A 20,620-nucleotide genomic window follows, 5' to 3' on the forward strand; every position below is an offset into this window, starting at 1 on the left:
GGCATATGTTCTTTCCAAGGAAACAGTCCATTATGACTGTCTGGATCACTTCCATTATACTTGTGGAATCATAAGCCTAAACCACTGTAATATATCATTCACTACATATTACCACTTACTCTGACATCCTGGTGTTCAACTCTCCAACTGATGTGCAATCAAACCACCCGATCTCCATCCTCATCACTTTACGAAAGTAAAGTTTCCTTATTCTCTGAACCTGTTTGGCAGCTGCTGTTACCCAAAAGCAAATCTGTCATTGAGAATGATGAGAAAAAAGACCAAATTATTTAGATTTAGGTTTAAAGAGGGAGGCATAAACCCCAATGGACCTAATATTTTTAATAGCTGAGAGTTTGTTACAAGTGTCTAGGTGTTACAACTCCTCCAGGACCTGCCCCTGCAATGTCTTCTTCTGTCGCTAAGTGCCTCCGTTTTCATTCTGTGGGAGGCACTTGTGATAGAAGAGACAGTAGAACCAGAAGCTTTGCACAGATGTTTAGATTTGGGTGGTTTGGACCTCCAGTGGCATCTGACAGTGTGGGTGTGTGTGCTGTCCAGCTGCAGTTGTCAGTTACTGCTCTTGCCAATTGGAGAGCACCACACCCTACTTAAGCTTCCACCTTACTTTTGGAACCTACAAGATACAGCCTTGTGTTTCTCTGGTTCAATCCTATCTGTTTAGCTCCTTGTATAATTGTTCTTTGTTTTGACTTCGGCTAGTGTTTGACTATTCTTACGGATTCTGATTTGTACTTTTCCTGTCCTCTTGGCTCTGATCCGGCTACCTGACTACTCCGGCCAGCCTGCACCAATGAACAGCAGATTATTCCATGGCCCCAGCCCAAACGCCCTGTTTATATCCAGATTTCTGTACAGGGGTAAAAGGGTAAAAGCCAGGACAACCCATGGTATCTGGGAGGTGGAGTGGTTTACGCTAAGTCTGTCCATGGTTAGGGCTAGCATGCAACCACAGACAGAACTTCCTAACACTAGGTACGTCTATTCTGTTACCAATGCCTAAAATATATCAGTGCTCAGAGACCAGGCTGTAGCTTACAGTTGATTGCCTTGCGTGAATACAATTGTATAATCTAGTTTAACTTGTTATACAGGCTAGAAATTCACATACAGCAACCTGAGATCTTGGAATAGTAAGGAATAAAAACATAAAAGATGTTTTCTAATGATCATAAATTGGTAACATTACTAAATGTTTGCAAAAACAAGCAACTTTGCAACTTACCTCACGTTAAAAATCTCGTCCTTTCTCAATAATGGAGGAATTTTTAGTTGTATAGTTTACAGCTTGTTGCATGGTTATCTGCCACCTCTGCAATCTAACAGCAGTGGCCGGTCTCCTGGGCAAGCAGTGCAGCATCTGCAACCTCTTTGCTACCCAGCTTGTAAGGGCTGCTCTGAAGCTGGCAAAATTGTTAGATCTCTTTACATTCCTAGATGTTTAACCTCTTAGGTGCTATGCTACTAACTGCATCTAACCTATTTAAAAGTTGGAGTGTGACTCCCCCTGTCATCCCATGGGCCCACAGGGATAGCAGTGTGCTGATGAGCTGTCAGAAAAGGGGGTTGATTTAAATTTTTATATTGTTTTACTTTTTTATATTTTTTAAAACTAATTTTTTACTTTATTTTAGTTCCCTCGGGGAACCTGAACCCACAATTGTCTAATCACGTACACATATACTGTATGATATAGTATGTATTAAAAATCCCTGTCTCCTTTGAACACCAACCACCTGCTGGTCATTGCAGCACGTGCCTTGAGCATGGTGACCCACTGGCACCTCATGATCGCGTCGGGGTGGGGGAGCCAATGAACACATGAAACTCTGGACCCCTGGATCACGCACTTTGGACACTGTCCAAGATTGACAGCAGCGTTTTATGTGGTTAACAGCAGCAGGCAGAGCTCAGCTCTATTTGCTGCTCTTAAAGGTAGAGGCAAAACTGGAGATGAAAGTGGATGTAAAGCCCGTGCTGCCGATGATCCAATATACGATAGGAAACCATGTGCGGTTTTATTTGTCAACGCGTTTCAAGGTGATCATACCTCTTCATCAGGTCAAACCACAATGATCAAAAAGGTAGAGGCAGGCAGTGCAAACTGCTATCATCTGCCAGGAATGGTGCGGGCTCAGCTCCTGAGCCTGCATCAAAGATACCTGATATGATATAACAGTACTTCATATTTTAGGAAGGGGAAAAAAATTATTTCACCCCGCAATCAAGAATCTTGGTCATTCATCGAGTTGATCACCAGTCTGTTTACACTGTATAATTCTTGTAAAACAACTGCTCCTAGGAACACTCATTCTTAATAATCGGCCGGTGTAAATGCACTCTTACTAGTTAAACATAGTCACTTATTTATTTTTTTCCCCAGGAGTTGAAAACATAATGCAAATCTAATATACTCGTAGGTGAGAGTTTGCTACAACTGTATCCACCAATGGCCATCTACTGCTTTACAAAACTGCAGATAGGGCTTCGCGTGTCATACTAAGAATCGGGTTGGCTACTTTTTTTTTTTACACATTTGACCCCCTCACTTACTTGCATGTATCCAAGAAAAAGAACAGAACATCCAATTCCTGCGTAGTAACCAGCAAACCTAGTCATTTCTAACTCAATATCCAGCATGCTGTCAGAATATAAAGGGAAAATATCAGACTTCATGGCTAATGATGCAAAAATGTACCATGCAAGTAAGCGCCGCACATTAAGAGAATTAATAATTGTGATGGTGAAATCTCTTACCCACAGCTTTTTGTCTCATTATCATTTTCAAGGGATCCATTAATCCACAGGATGGTGTTATTTATACAAGTCTTGTTGGGATTTTGGAGCTCTTGTTGCTCGACGTCATACAATATGAATGTGTCAATCATGAGGCCGAAGACTAGCAACATGCATGGCTGAGCAGCACCGTGGATCACTGCCGCGAGGCCACCGATGACCATCAACCATTTCTCCGAGCAATTGGAAAACCTAAACTGGAGACATGAAAGAAATCAATATACTTTTATATCTGTCTGTCTGACAATACATCTCTATGGTGGATTCACAAATGTCTAATTATCCACCGCGGATTTGATTGCAGCAATTCAGATTTTGTCCTTAAAAGGTACTGCAAATTTCACTCTTTGTATTGCATGGGGTCAAATTTTCTACCCCCAAAAAAATATACAAATCAATCACAATCTGAAGAAAAAAAGTTATAGGCAGATTGACTGCAGTTACATCTGTAACAAAAATACATCATGTGTGATTCCAACCTACAAGTGTATTTTAGTTTATTTTAGAAATTTGATTTTGTTGTTTAAATATCTTATTTCTGTCTCCAAATTGCAACATAAGAGTGGTGTATGGAGACTTCTACGCCATCTGAGAGCAGCAAGGTGTAGGGGTAGAGACCCTGATTCCAACGATGTATCACTTTTTTTTACTGGTTGCTGTAGTTTTGGTTAAAAACGGTTTTATCTGCTGCAGATCTAGCAGTTTTCTGAATGCTGTGCTCTCTATACTCCCGCCCACAATGCTGATTGGCAGCTTTCTAGTTACACTGTGCATAGGCAGAAAATGGCCAATCAGTGATGGGGGTATGGTCGACCAAGTGGTGGCAGGACAGAGCAGCGTCACTCCACACATAATGTGAGTTATTACACGGTACTGGCACCTTATTATTGTTTTTATTGAAGCACCTTATGCACTTTACTTAGCAGCAGTATCTTGTGTTTAGCACTTTATCCCCTGTTCCTCATTAGAAGTTTACTTTCCCATATTGGGTTAAATTAACAGGCGGTTTGTTATATTTATGTACTGTATGATCGAGCTATTGTGGTTTAATTTATGCCATTGGTAATGAGACTTTTTAGGTGCTTTTCTTGCTGTATACTGATGCCCTGTTTTATCTGCATTAGCAGCGATGCTCTGTTTTTATTTAAATATATTTGTTAATAAAATTTTATTTTTTAGCCTAAAATTCTCTTTGATTCCCGTTTAGCTTATCCAGCTTCATATGAGATTTGTTGTATTTTGCTGAAATTTGAGTGGTGCTAATTTTTCATCCCTGTGTATAGGGAATTTTTTTTGTATCTAAGGCTGTTAAAATAGGTAGCAAAAACCCGATGACAGATTCCCTTAAATTTTGCCATTCTAAAAGTCTATGTGTAAGTTTATATTCAGAGCGCTATGTAATGACCAACGGGCATTTAAAAAACGACAAATGTAAAATTGAGTAAGAATACACACTTACTAGCTGGAAGAAGCCAACTCGTATGCTGTCTCCTTTATCATTGCCTTTAGCCCTTAGAAAACAAAATATTTAAAATATTCTCTAGAAGAGATTATATGTAGTAAAGCTGTAGGAAGAGTCACAACAAATACTCTTAATAAGAATACATTCACAGACTCCTTGGGGCATCTGGATAAACGGTCTAAATTTGATCAATGTGGACGATTTCTAATAAAAGGATTACATTTAAAGAAGCACTCCCATCAAAATTTGTATTCTCTTAATATATTTCAGTCATCATATTCTATAGCACTGTGCACTTACAGTCATATGTTAAAGTTTGGGCACCCCTATTAATGTTAACCTTTTTTCTTTATAACAATTGTGGGTTTTGCAACAGCTATTTCAGTTTCATATATCTAATAACTGATGGACTCAGTTATATTTATGGATTCAAATGAGGTTTATTGTACTAACAGAAAATGTGCAATCTGCATTTAAACAAAATTTGACCGGTGCAAAAGTATGGGCACCTCAACATAAAAGTGACATTAATATTTCGTAGATCCTCCTTTACCAAAAATAACAGCCTCTAGTCGCTTCCTGTAGCTATTAATGAGTTCCTGGATCCTGGATGAAGGTATTTGTGACCATTCCCATTTACAAAACAATTCCAGTTCAGTTAAGTTTGATGGTCGCCGAGCATGGACAGCCCGCTTCAAATCATCCCACAGATGTTCAATGATATTCAGGTCTGGGGACTGGGATGGCCATTCCAGAACATTGTAATTGTTCCTCTGCATGAATGCCTGAGTAGATTTGGAGCGGTGTTTTGGATCATTGTCTTGCTGAAATATCCATCCCCTGCGTAACTTCAACTTCGTCACTGATTCTTGCACATTATTGTCAAGAATCTGCTGATACTGAGTTGAATCCATGCGACCCTCAACTTTAACAAGATTCCCGGTGCCGGCATTGGCCACACAGCCCCAAAGCATGATTTAACCTCCACCAAATTTTACTGTGGGTAGCAAGTGTTTTTCTTGGAATGCTGTGTTTTTTAGCCTCCATGCATAACGCCTTTTTGTATGACCAAACAACTCAATCTTTGTTTCATCAGTCCACAGGACCTTCTTCCAAAATGTAACTGGCTTGTCCAAATGTGCTTTTGCATGCCTCAGGAGACTCTGTTTGTGGCGTGCTTGAAGAAACGGCTTCTTTCGCATCACTCTCCCACACAGCTTCTCCTTGTGCAAAGTGCGCTGTATTGTTGACCGATGCACAGTGACACCATCTGCAGCAAGATGATGCTGCAGGTCTTTGGAGGTGGTCTGTGGATTGTCCTTGACTGTTGTCACCATTCTTCTTCTCTGCCTTTCTGATATTTTTCTTGGCCTGCCACTTCTGGGCTTCACAAGAACTGTGGTGAACATGTATTCCCATAAAATGTAATTTTATTCAATAGAAATTAAAAAACACCTATGACCGTGAGTAAATAATCAATAAATTTCCTTAAAAGCCCTGTTAAAGGCTACAATATACTATCTGCACCCTTCCTTGCCGTGGAGGTTGGCACCCTAATAGATACGGTTGTTTGGCGCCCCCACTCAACGTCGTCTGACCCTGTCTCCCCTACCTCACCCTAATTTCACAGGTGGGAAAACAATGCCAGATAGAAAAGATATGAAGGAAGGGAAAAACCTTAGCATACACAGAATACAATGCAAGAGTAACCAGGGCAATAAGCCCACAAATATAATGATAATAAAGGTAACCCAGAAAAAGGCTACTAACAATAGCCCTCACAGAACAACTATTAAAATTGCCTATTGATAAACAATAAACCAATGAGCCAGAAAATAACCATGAATTGCTACCAGCATGATGAATAAGATAAACATGCAGACAAGGACATCACGTCCCAGCAATAAATTAGCAGTATATGGCAATTGATAATCGCCTCTGTTAATGCAGATAAAGAAACCACTGATGGTGTATAAAAATAAACATGATGTAGTATTGTTCCATAATAAACAAATGAATAAAGAGTTTTTAGAACACCACCCGGTGGCTACTTATCGTCAAAGTCACCCCGACGCGTTTCCCCGGTGTAACGGTTCATCGGGAGGCCCCAGACTTCAATACCACTGATACTCGATATGCTCCATGATGCCAAAAGATAACAGGATATAAACATGGCATGGCGGCAGTCACAGAAAATAAATTTAAATAGCCCCCGCTATCATGTGTCAACAAAGCCCATTGGGTACACGGTCACAAAAGATACACGTCATCCACTTTGCCCAGCCAATCACTGAGTGTTACTCATTACCCATTCCCATTGCGTTCCACTATCGGACCAGCGTGCGTGTCACGCCTACTGCGCATGACCGGAAGTGATGTATCGAAACATAATGGCGCTTGTTACCTTGCGACCAAGAAAAACAGATACGGCATCAAACCGTGACCTAATCGCACGCAGGCGCATTAGCGCCAAGGTGATAGACCAAATAACGTCACCTGAAGGATATTTCTTTTTGTATGATTGAGTTAGTCAGACCCAAACCTCAGGGGGGGGACCTTGACAAAATTATACAAAGAAGAGAAGCAGAATGGATATATAGACTCCAATCCCTGTCCCCGAAAGGTCTAAATGAATGCCTGTCATTCACATGTTTTCTTTAGGAGTTTTTTAGTATTTAATTGCCTATGGTTGTCTTTACCCCCAAAACAAACCAGATTTTTTTCTTTGGATAATGTGTAGCTAGTCTATTTGCAAGTAGTGCGTAATAATTTCGCACTAACTCTATTATGAGTCTTATTATCAATAAAGCATTTGTTCTAATGTTAATTTTTTAAGAGCATATTTTTAAAATTCACTTTCTCCAGTGTTACTATACCGAGAGATTATATATTCTCGCTATATATTTAATTTGTTTTTCTTGGTCGCAAGGTAACAAGCGCCGTTATGTTTCGATACATCACTTCCGGTCATGCGCAGTAGGCGTGACACGCACGCTGGTCCGATAGTGGAACGCAATGGGAATGGGTAATGAGTAACACTCAGTGATTGGCTGGGCAAAGTGGATGACGTGTATCTTTTGTGACCGTGTACCCAATGGGCTTTGTTGACACATGATAGCGGGGGCTATTTAAATTTATTTTCTGTGACCGCCGCCATGCCATGTTTATATCCTGTTATCTTTTGGCATCATGGAGCATATCGAGTATCAGTGGTATTGAAGTCTGGGGCCTCCTGATGAACCGTTACACCGAGGAAACGCGTCGGGGTGACTTTGACGATAAGTAGCCACCGGGTGGTGTTCTAAAAACTCTTTATTCATTTGTTTATTATGGAACAATACTACATCATGTTTATTTTTATACACCATCAGTGGTTTCTTTATCTGCATTAACAGAGGCGATTACACCTTGTACAGCTAATCCTTTGTTGTTGACAGCATGGACAAAGGAGTCTATTGAGGCTTCCACTAGATTTATGCAGTTGATCTTGGTAGAAGAAAATAAACTTCTAGAGGAATCTATTAAGAAACTCAATAGTGCCATTGAGAGAGTACAAAAATTTAAATCTGATCCCGATTTCTCGAGACGTGAAAATATTTTGCAGACCTCAGTAGAAAAGTTTCAAACTAGGTTGAATGATAGAAAACACGCGCAGTTTGTACGTGATTTTGCTGAATTTAAAGATAATAAAGCCTACGAATATCAGGCTAAAACGGTCTCAGAGGTGTCTTCATCTGATTTGGATACCTCAGACACTGAGCGTTCTGATTATTATAGTTATCGAGGGAGAGGTAAACAAAATCGGGGCAAATGGCGTATGCAAAGAGGTTAGTACAGACAACGAGGAGATTTGAGAAACTCTCCTGGTATGTCATCTGCATCTTCCTCATCAGTACCACAGTCTTTTTTAGACAGAGGCCCACTAATGGGTTACGATCTGAGGAGAAGACAAGTATAAACCAGGGGCAGATTATCAATTTATCATCCTATGAGTTATCTGGTAATGATTATTGTTTGTTGCAAAAGGGTTTAAATTTTGTGCCCACTTTTTCCTTTGATTGCTTTAGGTGGGTGAAGGATTTGAATTTGTTCGGACGTAATCTGAAATGGAAACTTTTCTTTCAGCAACATAACAGAGATGAATGTAAAAAGTTGGGTATATCTGAGGAAGATTTTGATAGTGTTCAGATTTTGACATCTCTCCTTGAAGAAAATAATCAAATACGTGGTAAAGGCCCTTTCACAGATTTAAAAAATAGGAGTACTCGTATGCCACCTATGACGAGTACCACTAGTGTTGATATCTTTATGAAGATGGTGGAATCTGATTTGTGTAAAATCAAGAATGATCAGTTTAAAGATATTTTTAATCTTACTAGGGGTGAAAGGGAATCCCTTTTGGCACTTGAAAGAAATAATGAGATTATTATAAAATCTTCTGCTAAAGGTGGTAACTTGGTCATTCTTGACCACAAAATATACCTAGATATGTGTCACTCTTTGCTGTTTGAACATGGTACTTATGAAGTCCTATGTGGGGACCCTACCAAGAAATATCTTTCGGCTTTGACTGCTATTCTAACAAATGCAAAAGGGAAGGGACTCATCTCTCTGAATGAATATAAGTTTATGTTACCTATCCAACCGGTAATACCAGCATTCTATGCTCTGCCAAAAATTCATAAGGGCCTTGTACCCTTAAAAGGTAGACCAATTGTGGCAGGCATAGAATCATTAACACAGAATGTCGGTATCTATTTGGATAAGGTTTTAAGACCATTTGTAACATCTCTCCCATCCTATGTTCGGGATACATCACATTTGTTGAATCTTTTGGAGGAAATTTCGATTGATGAGAATATAATTTTAGCCTCTATTGATGTGGAGGCGCTCTACAGCAGTATTCCGCATGATTGTGGAATGAGAGCTGTGAATCATTTCCTCCAATCTAGAGCGGTCGAATGTGGGGACCACAATTTATTGGTAGAGGAGCTTCTTTCATTTACCCTTACACACAACTATTTTCTTTTTGATGGTAAGTACTTCCACCAGCTCAGGGGTACAGCAATGGGGAGCCCGTGTGCCCCCACTTATGCTAATATATTCCTGGGCTGGTGGGAGGAAACACTCATCTTTAGTGGTGAGGATATGTGGTGGAATTCCTATATTACATTATGGGCCAGATATATAGATGATATTCTGGTATTCTGGTCTGGCCCTGAAAGTGAGTTTCATCGATTTATGGAAAATATTAATGTTAATAACATAGGGTTACGGTTTACGTTCGAATGTCACAACAATAATATTAACTTTTTGGATCTGACTATTATTAAAAAACGGAATGGCAATATTGAGACTCTTACTTATCGGAAACCGACATCTACAAACAATCTCCTCAATTGGACAAGTCATCATCCAGTCCCCCTTAAAAGAGGCATACCGAAGGGACAGTTCCTTCGTATCAGAAGGAACTGCTCAGATTTGGTTGCTTTTAGAAACCAGGCTGATGATTTGCATCATAGGTTTCAAATGAGAGGCTATCCCGAATATATTTTGAGAAAATCGTATCAGGAAGCTTTATCTACTGATAGATCTACATTGTTGGGGGTTAAAGAAAAGAGGATTGATGGAAAAATGGTTAGGATGATAGGCACATTTGATGGCCAAGCTGAAAGGGTATATAATATCTTCAGAAAACACTGGGGTATTCTTTTGGCAGACCCAGACCTGAGGGGCCGAGTATTACCTACAGAAAGGGCAGGTCCCTTGGGGACCATTTGGTACATTGCTTTTATCAGAGACCAAAAAAGGAAGGTACTTGGCTTTCTCGTAAGCCACAAGGTTTTTTCAAATGTGGAAACTGCTCGAGATGTGGTGTTATGTCACAATCTTAAACATTTAGCAGTTCAGTGGATGGAAAGACCTATAATATTAGGGATTTTGGGAACTGTAGATCCTCCGGTATGGTGTACAAAGCAACATGTTCATGCCCTCTGGATTATGTTGGTAAAACCATCAGGGAGCTCAGGATAAGAGTAGGTGAGCACCTGAATGATATTAAAAATAATAGGGATACATCTATTGCGCGACATATGAATGAGGTGCATGCTGGATCCCTGAAGGATATTACTTTTTGTATGATTGAGTTAGTCAGACCCAAACCTCAGGGGGGGGACCTTGACAAAATTATACAAAGAAGAGAAGCAGAATGGATATATAGACTCCAATCCCTGTCCCCGAAAGGTCTAAATGAATGCCTGTCATTCACATGTTTTCTTTAGGAGTTTTTTAGTATTTAATTGCCTATGGTTGTCTTTACCCCCAAAACAAACCAGATTTTTTTCTTTGGATAATGTGTAGCTAGTCTATTTGCAAGTAGTGCGTAATAATTTCGCACTAACTCTATTATGAGTCTTATTATCAATAAAGCATTTGTTCTAATGTTAATTTTTTAAGAGCATATTTTTAAAATTCACTTTCTCCAGTGTTACTATACCGAGAGATTATATATTCTCGCTATATATTTAATTTGGGTATATTACTACTATTATTATTATATATAGCTCGGTTTGATATATCCGTTAAGTATTGGACTATTATGTACTCCCCCTTTTCTTGTTCTAAAATCTGGGCTATTTAGTGATAGATGGTGACGTTATTTGGCCTATCACCTTGGCGCTAATGCGCCTGCGTGCGATTAGGTCACGGTTTGATGCCGTATCTGTTTTTCTTGGTCGCAAGGTAACAAGCGCCGTTATGTTTCGATACATCACTTCCGGTCATGCGCAGTAGGCGTGACACGCACGCTGGTCCGATAGTGGAACGCAATGGGAATGGGTAATGAGTAACACTCAGTGATTGGCTGGGCAAAGTGGATGACGTGTATCTTTTGTGACCGTGTACCCAATGGGCTTTGTTGACACATGATAGCGGGGTCTATTTAAATTTATTTTCTGTGACCGCCACCATGCCATGTTTATATCCTGTTATCTTTTGGCATCATGGAGCATATCGAGTATCAGTGGTATTGAAGTCTGGGGCCTCCTGATGAACCGTTACACCGGGGAAACGCGTCGGGGTGACTTTGACGATAAGTAGCCACCGGGTGGTGTTCTAAAAACTCTTTATTCATTTGTTTATTATGGAACAATACTACATCATGTTTATTTTTATACACCATCAGTGGTTTCTTTATCTGCATTAACAGAGGCGATTATCAATTGCCATATACTGCTAATTTATTGCTGGGACGTGATGTCCTTGTCTGCATGTTTATCTTATTCATCATGCTGGTAGCAATTCATGGTTATTTTCTGGCTCATTGGTTTATTGTTTATCAATAGGCAATTTTAATAGTTGTTCTGTGAGGGCTATTGTTAGTAGCCTTTTTCTGGGTTACCTTTATTATCATTATATTTGTGGGCTTATTGCCCTGGTTACTCTTGCATTGTATTCTGTGTATGCTAAGGTTTTTCCCTTCCTTCATATCTTTTCTATCTGGCATTGTTTTCCCACCTGTGAAATTAGGGTGAGGTAGGGGAGACAGGGTCAGACGACGTTGAGTGGGGGCGCCAAACAACCGTATCTATTAGGGTGCCAACCTCCACGGCAAGGAAGGGTGCAGATAGTATATTGTAGCCTTTAACAGGGCTTTTAAGGAAATTTATTGATTATTTACTCACGGTCATAGGTGTTTTTTAATTTCTATTGAATAAAATTAAATTTTATGGGAATACATGTTCACCTCAATATTATGTTATATTCCTTTCTTATAATGATTTTGTGGTACTTAACAAGAACTGTACCTGTGTTCTTCCATTTCCTTACTATGTTCCTCACAGTGGAAACTGACAGGTTAAATCTCTGAGACAACTTTTTGTATCCTTCCCCTGAAAAGCTATGTTGAATAATCTTTGTTTTCAGACCATTTGAGCGTTGTTTTGAGGAGCCCATGATGCCACTTTTCATAGGAGAATCAAATAGGAGAACTACTTGCAAGTGGCCACCTTAAATACCTTTTCTCATGATTTGATACACCTGGCTATGAAGTTCAAAGCTCAATGAGGTTATAAAACCAATTTAGTGCTTCAGGAAGTCAGTAAAAAGTAGTTAGGAGTGTTCAAATCAAGAAAATGATAAGGGTGCCCATGCTTTTGCACCGGTCAAATTTTGTTTAAATGCAGATTGCACATTTTCTGTTAGTACAATAAACCTCATTTGAATCCATAAATATAACTGAGTCCATCAGTTATTAGATATATGAAACTGAAATAGCTGTTGCAAAACCCACAATTGTTATAAAGAAAAAAGGTTAACATTAATAGGGGTGCCCAAACTTTAACATATGACTGTAATATGATGACTGCCATATATTTAGAGGATAAAAACTTTTCTGGGAGTGCTTCTTTGACAACAAGCTATAGCTTTAGGTGTCTAATGACTGTCTTCTTCTGGAAAGAAGTCAGCCATGTTTAAAATATTCAGTCAATGGACTAGCCCTTGAGAAATTTTTCATAAGTCCTAGAGCATTCATGAAACAACCTTCATCCTTCGCTCGGTGTCATTGAACATGTAACATGAACGAATATAACAGTGAAGTGTAGTCTGTGTAATGGTGGCTCACCGGTTGTTCAACAGCTGTTCAACCTATAAATTGACTTCTATATGTTGATCTTAATGGCCAACTTAAGATAACTAAAGCAATGTAAAGTCATTAAGGTCCATAAAACAATTTCATACTTGGTTATATTTACAAATCAAAATGTAACCTCAGAATTTTGAATATTTTTTTTCGTAATAAGGCAAAAAAATTGCTTTTAAACTCACTAAGGCTACTTTCACACATCAGGTTTTCGGCGTCAGGCGCGATCCGGCGTCATGCCGGAATGCCGGATCCGGCAAATGTTTTGTAAAACCTGATGTGCCGGATCCGGTTTTGCCGGATCCGTCTTGTTCTTGACAGACAAAACCGGATCCGTCTCATCCGGTTCATCCGTTTTTCTATCCGTTTTTCGACGGATTACGCCGGATCTGGTTTTTAAAATTGACCCTTGTGGCCTTCCGAACGGGATTGGCTACTGGAAAACTATATATAGCATGTTCCTACAGCCCTTCTTTGACAGGTTGTAGAGGAGAAAGTGCAGGTTGGAGAGAAGAGCAAGTTACTGGCGAAGATGGATGTTGTCATTGGAAATATTACCACTAGAAGTTCTGTGACGGTTTCAGTAATGAGGGACAATTTTGCACTATACTTTATGTCACCTCAAGGCAGAGTACACTGGCAGGATGACAGAGTGTGAAAGATTTGTGCCCTAACCAAACTTGTGTACCTTCTGGACCAACAGTATATACCTTTGCCAACCAAAGTTGGCTATCTTGTCATGGTCTTACTATTTTTAGCTTTAGGCCACAGGTGTGTACCTGGTTGTGTTTTATGCAAAGTATTTCACCTTTTAACAAAAGTTGTGTACATTGGTAGGAAATCACCAACAATAAACACAACTTTTCAGGTGAAATACTTTGCTTCAAACACAACCAGGAACACAACTGTGGCAAAAAGCTAAAATTTACCCACAGTTATATACCTGGTTTTGAATACCTTTTTACCTTTTAAATACCCTGTATTTAACCTTTTTTTTTAAACATATTTCGCCGCAGAAAGAAATGACAGACAACCAGTGTAAACAATAATTTAACTTTTATTTAAAATATTGTTTTTTGTGTAAACTGTTTTTAAAGTTAAAAAAACTTTTTTAATAAAGGTTTGAAACCAACCAAATGGGCATTTTTATTAAAAAAAAAACATTATAACTCGGTGTAGTGTGGGGTGGAAATACTGCTGGAGGGGCTGCGGGACACTTCGACAATGGGAGTGTGGAGAGAGGACTGGGATCGTGGTGGGGAAGGTACAGTTAGAGGTGATGGTGTGGAAAAAGCTACAGAATGGGTGGACATGTGGGAGGCAGAAGAGGTGGTGGGCGGTGGAGTGGAGGGTTGGGCAGGGACTGTAGGAGCAGATGATGTTGATGGAAAGTTGTATGGGGAAGGAGTTTGGTACGGGGAAGGAGTTTGGTACGGGGCAGGTTGCTGGAAGTGGGGAGATGTCTGGTACTGGGTAGGTTGCTGGTACTGGGAAGGTTGCTGGTACTGGTGAGGTTGATGGTATGTAATAGGAGGGGGAGGATGGAAAGTGGCTGGAGGGGGTGCAGATGTAATAGGAGGGGGAGGATGGAAAGTGGCTGGAGGGGGTGCAGATGTAATAGGAGGGGGAGGATGGAAAGTGGCTGGAGGGGGTGCAGGTGGAGGAACTACAGTGGTGGGAGGTGGAGATTGGGATGTAACCTGCTGTAGAGCACCGTGGCACGAATGCATTACATGCATCTGCTGGGTAGGAGATAGTGTTGCCATGCGCTCCACAACAGACCTGAAAAAGGTGTGGTTTGGCGAAGATCTTGCTTCTGAATGCATGGTTTGCAGAAGTGTCTTCACCTCCAGAATGCTGGAGTTGATCTGCTGAAAGCCTGCGGAGATTTGCTCTGACAAGACTTTTAGACAGTTCTGGAAAGATGCATTCAGATGCAAGAACTCTGGCGCATAACTCTTTTCCTGACCCCTCTGCCGCTGCCGCCCAGTACCCGCAGGTGTACTAGAGGTGGCAGGGGCAGAAGGGTGGGGTAAAGGGAAAGCGATCTCCTCACCAGCAGCTTCATGTAATGTAGGCAGCCACGATGCTCCTGTGCTGGTGGATGGGACAGATGGGTCGAATGTGTGGGAAGGCTGGGAAGGTGCAGATGTACCGGGGCGGTCGAAGTGTCCCTCGGTGCCGGTCTCCTCAGGGATCGCCTCAGAAGGGTCCAATCGTGCAGGCTCCCGAGTGCTGCTCACCGTGCTGTGGAATAAAGAGAAAAAAAAACTATTAAAATACTGACATGGTATGGCCCTGGCTGAAAAAAAAAAGTTACATCTAACATTTTTTTTCACATGTGGTGTGTAATATTTACCTTCTAGTGACCATTGTTTCCCAGAGGAACGACAGGGCTTGTGCATACTTGTACTTGCTCCTGCGTCCTCCAGATCCACTCGGGGCCCGCATCTCTTTATTGAACTCCTTCTTGAAACGATCCCTCACAGACCGCCACCGATTCACAATTCTGTTCCCTGAAACGAGAAAGGAGTGGTTAGTATACAACATCAGTGTTTCACAAACTCCAGTCCTCATGGTCCCCAGGGGTCATGTTTTCAGGATTTCCATAGTAAATAGAAATCCTGAACACATGATCCGTGGGGACCACGAGGACTGGAGTTCGGGAAACACTGGTTTACATCAAGCAACCGGTACTGTATATACTTACGCTCTTTAATCTGGGCCCGAACATCGAGGTCCTCCCAGCGGCCCACAAGGAGCGAACAGATTTCCTCCCAGAGTCGTCGGGTAACGATAAGGTCAGCGTGGCGGCGGTCAGCCATATTCCAGAGCGGCTCCCTTTCTCTGACGAGATCGATGAGGTGGTCCACATCGAGTCCTCCATCCTCACCGTCAGAGTCGGGATCACGCTGTGAAGGCTGTTAAAGAAAAAGACAAAAATAACATAATTAGCCTCCACAAAAGAAATGAAATAAAAAGTGCAAAAAAACAAAGCAAAAATATTTATACTTACACGCTGGTGACCGCCGCGTTGCTGTCGCCGACGACCCTGGGAGGCACTGCGAGGACCTCTTGGCCGAGCACCAGATTGGGAAGACTAGAGAAGAAAACAAAAAATGTTATGTCTTTGGATGTAGGCATTTGTTTGCTGTGTGTGGTCTGCAGAACATTGTTTTCTATGTGTTGTGTGTAGTGTGATGTTGTGTTTGATGCAAAAAACTTACCAATTGTGAGCCCACTCCAAGTGTCTGTCCACCCCTTCCTTCTTCTTCTGGGAGCTCCTCTTCATCTTGTGAATCCTGTTTTGAAATAAAAGGCAATGAATACACATATATTACAGAGATGATGGATTTTGGAAATAAAAACTTACCGTCAAACGCTGACGATGCGAGGGAGGGCTCCCAGAAGATGATGTGCTGTCTTCCTGGTGGCCACACTCCATGCCTGTGGGTGGTGTTCCAGCTGCTGCCATTGCTGCTGCTGCTGCATCTATTGGGCGGCTGTTGAATAAAGAGAAACAAAGGGCCAATGAATATCTTGATATTCAATAGCCCTAGTTTGGAGGAATGGGGGATTTGATAATTACCGTCTCTCATCTGCTGCTGGCCTCCCCTCCTCAGCATGTTCCATTTGCTGCTCCATTTGGGGTGGTGGTGGTGCTGATGGTGCTGCAGTGGTCTCCTGCCTTCTCCTGCTGCGCTTGGTTGCTTTCTTGGGTGGCATGTTGGGTGTGGCTGTGGGTCCCACTGTCTTGCTTTTATATATGTCTTGTGGGCAGAGCTACTGAGCATGCTCAGACCAAAAAAACCGGATCCGGCCACCGGATCCGGCTTTCGCCAGATCAGGCGCATTGCGGCGCTCATAGGCTTTCATTGTGTGAAAAAGCCGGACGCGCCGGATCCGGCGTGTCCGGCTTTTTCGCTGGAGACAAAAAACGTTACAGTAGCCGTTTTTTCCAGACGCCGGATCGCGACACATTGCCGGATCCGGCGAAAACCGGATGAAACGCATGGCCATCCGGCGCGATCCGGCGCAAATGCAAGTCAATGGGGGGGAAACCGTATCCGACATTGCATTTTGCCGGATCCGGTTTCTGTCAAAAGCGCCGGATCGCGCCTGACGGCGAAAACCTGATGTGTGAAAGAGGCCTAAAAGAGCAAAAGTCACCATAAAGTCAAATACTAAACTGAACAATTATTTTCCATTATTGTGATATTAATTTAATCGGGAGATAGAAATTATATAGGAAAACACATTCTACTGCCGAGGAGTGAAAATATTATGGTGACAACACCTACTATATGCCAGTTATGAAAGGGCTCGGCGAAAAAAGTTTGAGCCCAGTGATCAGACTGGGGGGTGGGTTCACATATATTTAGCCATATAGAGATTCATAATACTGATTAATCTATATATGAACATATAGATGTCAGATGAATCCTGTCCATATTATGTTACCCGTTATTTCTACTCACTCTGCTTTTTTTGGTGGTGTTTTTCCATTTTCATATTTTCTGCGAAAAGCAAAAAAAATCACTGATGATAAGCTACATTTTAAGTGTACGCTGGGTACTGGCGCTGTCTGCCACATTCCATAACTTAGGTATATTATTGATATTATGTACACTATGATATATATATATATATATACTTACTCTGTGTTCTTCAGATTATCTGCAATGAAATAAATATGGGGTTAAGACTTCTGATGAGAAAAAGTTTGAAACAGCAAAATGTGTCTATCTGTAAAACTCTATTTTTACTTAGAACAGATATTATTACTGTTTATTGGTACTAATTTACTTGATTAGGGTGTTCTTTCTAGAAAAAAAATTCTAGCCTCATAAATCCCTCATAAACAGGACTTTCAAAAGTGGGCAAAGAAGGAGTCTCATGCAGTCTCATTTATTGCCTCCAGGAGCTGGCATTTTGGCACATTCACAATCCCCTCTCCTCCTTCGCATGTGCCTCTTTAGAGAGGAAGATGACTTGAAATGTAGTTCCTCCCGTTAATGTCAATATCAACCCTTTAAAAACTCTTGACATATGACTTAGGATGAAAGTCCAACTGAAATCTCAATTTGCAGACACATGTTTCCGGGTATTGCTCCTCATCAGTGCAAAGCATGAAATCTGACTTGGACCTAGAGTTCAACCCCTCTTCCTCTCTAAAGAGGCAATTTGAATATTTAACTTCCCAGAAGAGTAGTGCATGGTGTATCAGTCTCCTTACATTGGCATGTCATGCATGTCACTCTCCACAAGGAGAGAAGTCACTCCTTACATCCTTCTCATGTGTAATTTAGGCAAGGAGGGGGAAGAGCCATTTCACATGACTTATGGATATGGGACAGACCCCCACTCCATCTTAAAACCACCATAACTACAGTAAACCTAGGCACTAGAATAAATACACAACACATTATTTTGGTTGTCAGAATGGCTACAGCTTTATTTAAATCACAGGATTAAAACAATCACAGTAGGAGTCAGGTGAAGCGCTAGTACATTGGGATTCACAAGTACTGTGACATCCCAGCTGTCTGACATACAGAACCAGGACAGACAGCCATAAAGGGGCGGCACGCACTGGCTTGCCATTCAAGCAGAGCCAGTAAACTTTCAGGGCACCAATGACCCTATTATCCTCACTCCTGTGCTTAACCACTGTGCCCGCCCCTGATTGACGTTACCATTACAACGTCCTTGAGGCTGGCCACCAAAGCCGAGCCTGTTCACCACCATGAGGTTTTACATCCTCTATTAGTTAAAATGAGTCCACCTTAACTTGTCTGCAACTTCCACCTGACTCCTAAACCGCAAAGCCGTGACAGGTTATAAATTCACATTTGACACCTTTTTTTTTTTCTAATAAATCACTTTAGTAAACTTATAAACTAGAAGTCCCTGCAAAAGCATTAAGGGGACTAATTTGGCAAACCTCCGACTCACAAAGAGTCATCCTACAGCACTCAGGAGAGGAAAAACCCCCTGTGGAGGAAACCTCTAGGGAACCATGGCTGAAGGATGGCCCTTCCCTTGGGCTTAGAAGGTTAATGCTGTTAACTCTTTATAGCCATGATAAAATTGAACCTGGAACAAAATACACAATGGTAATTTCAAAAATGCAATAAATCATTCATCATACAAGCAATAATTAAAACGTTTTAGGACAATGATTATAAACAGTTGCGGGAGGGCGGGAAATGCTTCCTCCTGTTCCTCCTGTGTAAGAAAGAGGGAGAGAGACAGATTTCCTGTTCTACATAAGCCCCACCCTCCTCACAGTAACCCACCAGGCACAGACATACTGTGCTTCTTACTCTGAAAGCAACATCATTCTTGCTTAAAATCTACACCACTATACCAAAAAAGCTGCAGGAGTAAAGGTCCACCCATCCCCAAGTCATGTCCTCCTCCGCCTATGGCTCCAGTGGTTTCTTGACTTATGGATATGGGACGGACCCCCACTCCATCTTAAAACCACCATAACTACAGTAAACCTAGGCACTAGAATAATTACACAAACACATTATTTTGGTTGTCAAAATGGCCACAGCTTTATTTAAATCACAGGATTAAAACAATCACAGTAGGAGTCAGGTGAAGTGCCAGTACATTGGAATTCACAAGTACTGTGATATCCCCAGCTGTCTAACATACAGAACCGGGACAGACAGCCATAAAGGGGCGGCACGCACTGGCTTGCCATTCAAGCAGAGCCAGTAAACTTTCAGGGCACCAATGACCCTATTATCCTCACTCCTGTGCTTAACCACTGTGCCCGCCCCTGATTGACGTTACCATTACAACGTCCTTGAAGCTGGCCACCAAAGCCGAGCCTGTTCACCACCATGAGGTTTTACATCCTCTATTAGTTAAAATGAGTCCACCTTAACTTGTCTGCAACTTCCACCTGACTCCTAAACCGCCACCAGAGAGGCCATTTGACACCTTAAATGGACTCGACCCCCATCAACCATGCCTAATAAAGCCATCAACCATTTCTACATGATATGGAAAGACTGTGCACACAAGTAATAAAAAATAAAATTCCAGAGCTCCGACAGATTAATTTTATCAATGCCATGCTACCAAGTTATGATCGATAATACAGTAACTACAGCAAAATAACAGTTGCTAAACATCCTGCAATGAGGATCCCATAATGGGGAATGTGGAAAGTAAACCATAATTAAGGTCGTAGCCACAATCTGAATACCTGTATAATGACATCTGTCATGCCTCAAAAAACTATTATACCGCATGTATTGTAGCCAGCTCTAATAATTCACCAATTCACAGATTTTAGTTCTAGAAACCACCATTATTTACAGTAGCTGTGCAGTAAAATTTCTTAAACCCACTTACTATCACTACCGGAAAAGTGATGAACATATCAATAGAAAGATATTATAAATAGGGAGTAATTAAAAACTATACACAATATAACATCAACATTATATCCGACCATAAAATAACATTCAGAATATCTGGAAGTAGTAATTTAAATAAACCTAAAGCAGAAGACGTCTACAAAGGCATTATTAACCCCTTTACCCACAAGGGTGGTTTGCACGTTAACTCCCGGGCCAATTTTTACAATTCTGACCACTGTCCCTTTATGAGGTAATAACTCTGGAACGCTTCCATGGATCCCGGTGATTCTGACAGTTTTCTCGTGACATATTGTACTT

At 41.2% G+C, this 20,620-nt stretch overlaps 1 protein-coding gene across 1 annotated transcript in view; it reads right to left on the reverse strand.

The window, feature by feature from the left end:
* The window catches only part of LOC141049381 (bile salt export pump-like), a 120,302-nt gene that overhangs the window by 61,683 nt on the left and 37,999 nt on the right, over positions 1–20,620 (reverse strand). Inside the window, exons 3-8 of the mRNA XM_073545800.1 lie at positions 17,579–17,597; positions 17,399–17,437; positions 4,277–4,328; positions 2,779–3,014; positions 2,575–2,662; positions 120–253 (exon numbers count right to left, since the gene is read on the reverse strand). Coding sequence (XP_073401901.1) covers positions 120–253; positions 2,575–2,662; positions 2,779–3,014; positions 4,277–4,328; positions 17,399–17,437; positions 17,579–17,597 — 568 coding nt within the window. The remainder of the gene's footprint in view (positions 1–119; positions 254–2,574; positions 2,663–2,778; positions 3,015–4,276; positions 4,329–17,398; positions 17,438–17,578; positions 17,598–20,620) is intronic.

The sequence above is a fragment of the Dendrobates tinctorius genome, unplaced genomic scaffold, assembly GCF_039654945.1.
Source record: "Dendrobates tinctorius isolate UK_male_01 unplaced genomic scaffold, ASM3965494v1 ptg000143l, whole genome shotgun sequence".
Classification (NCBI taxonomy): Eukaryota; Metazoa; Chordata; class Amphibia; order Anura; family Dendrobatidae; genus Dendrobates; species Dendrobates tinctorius.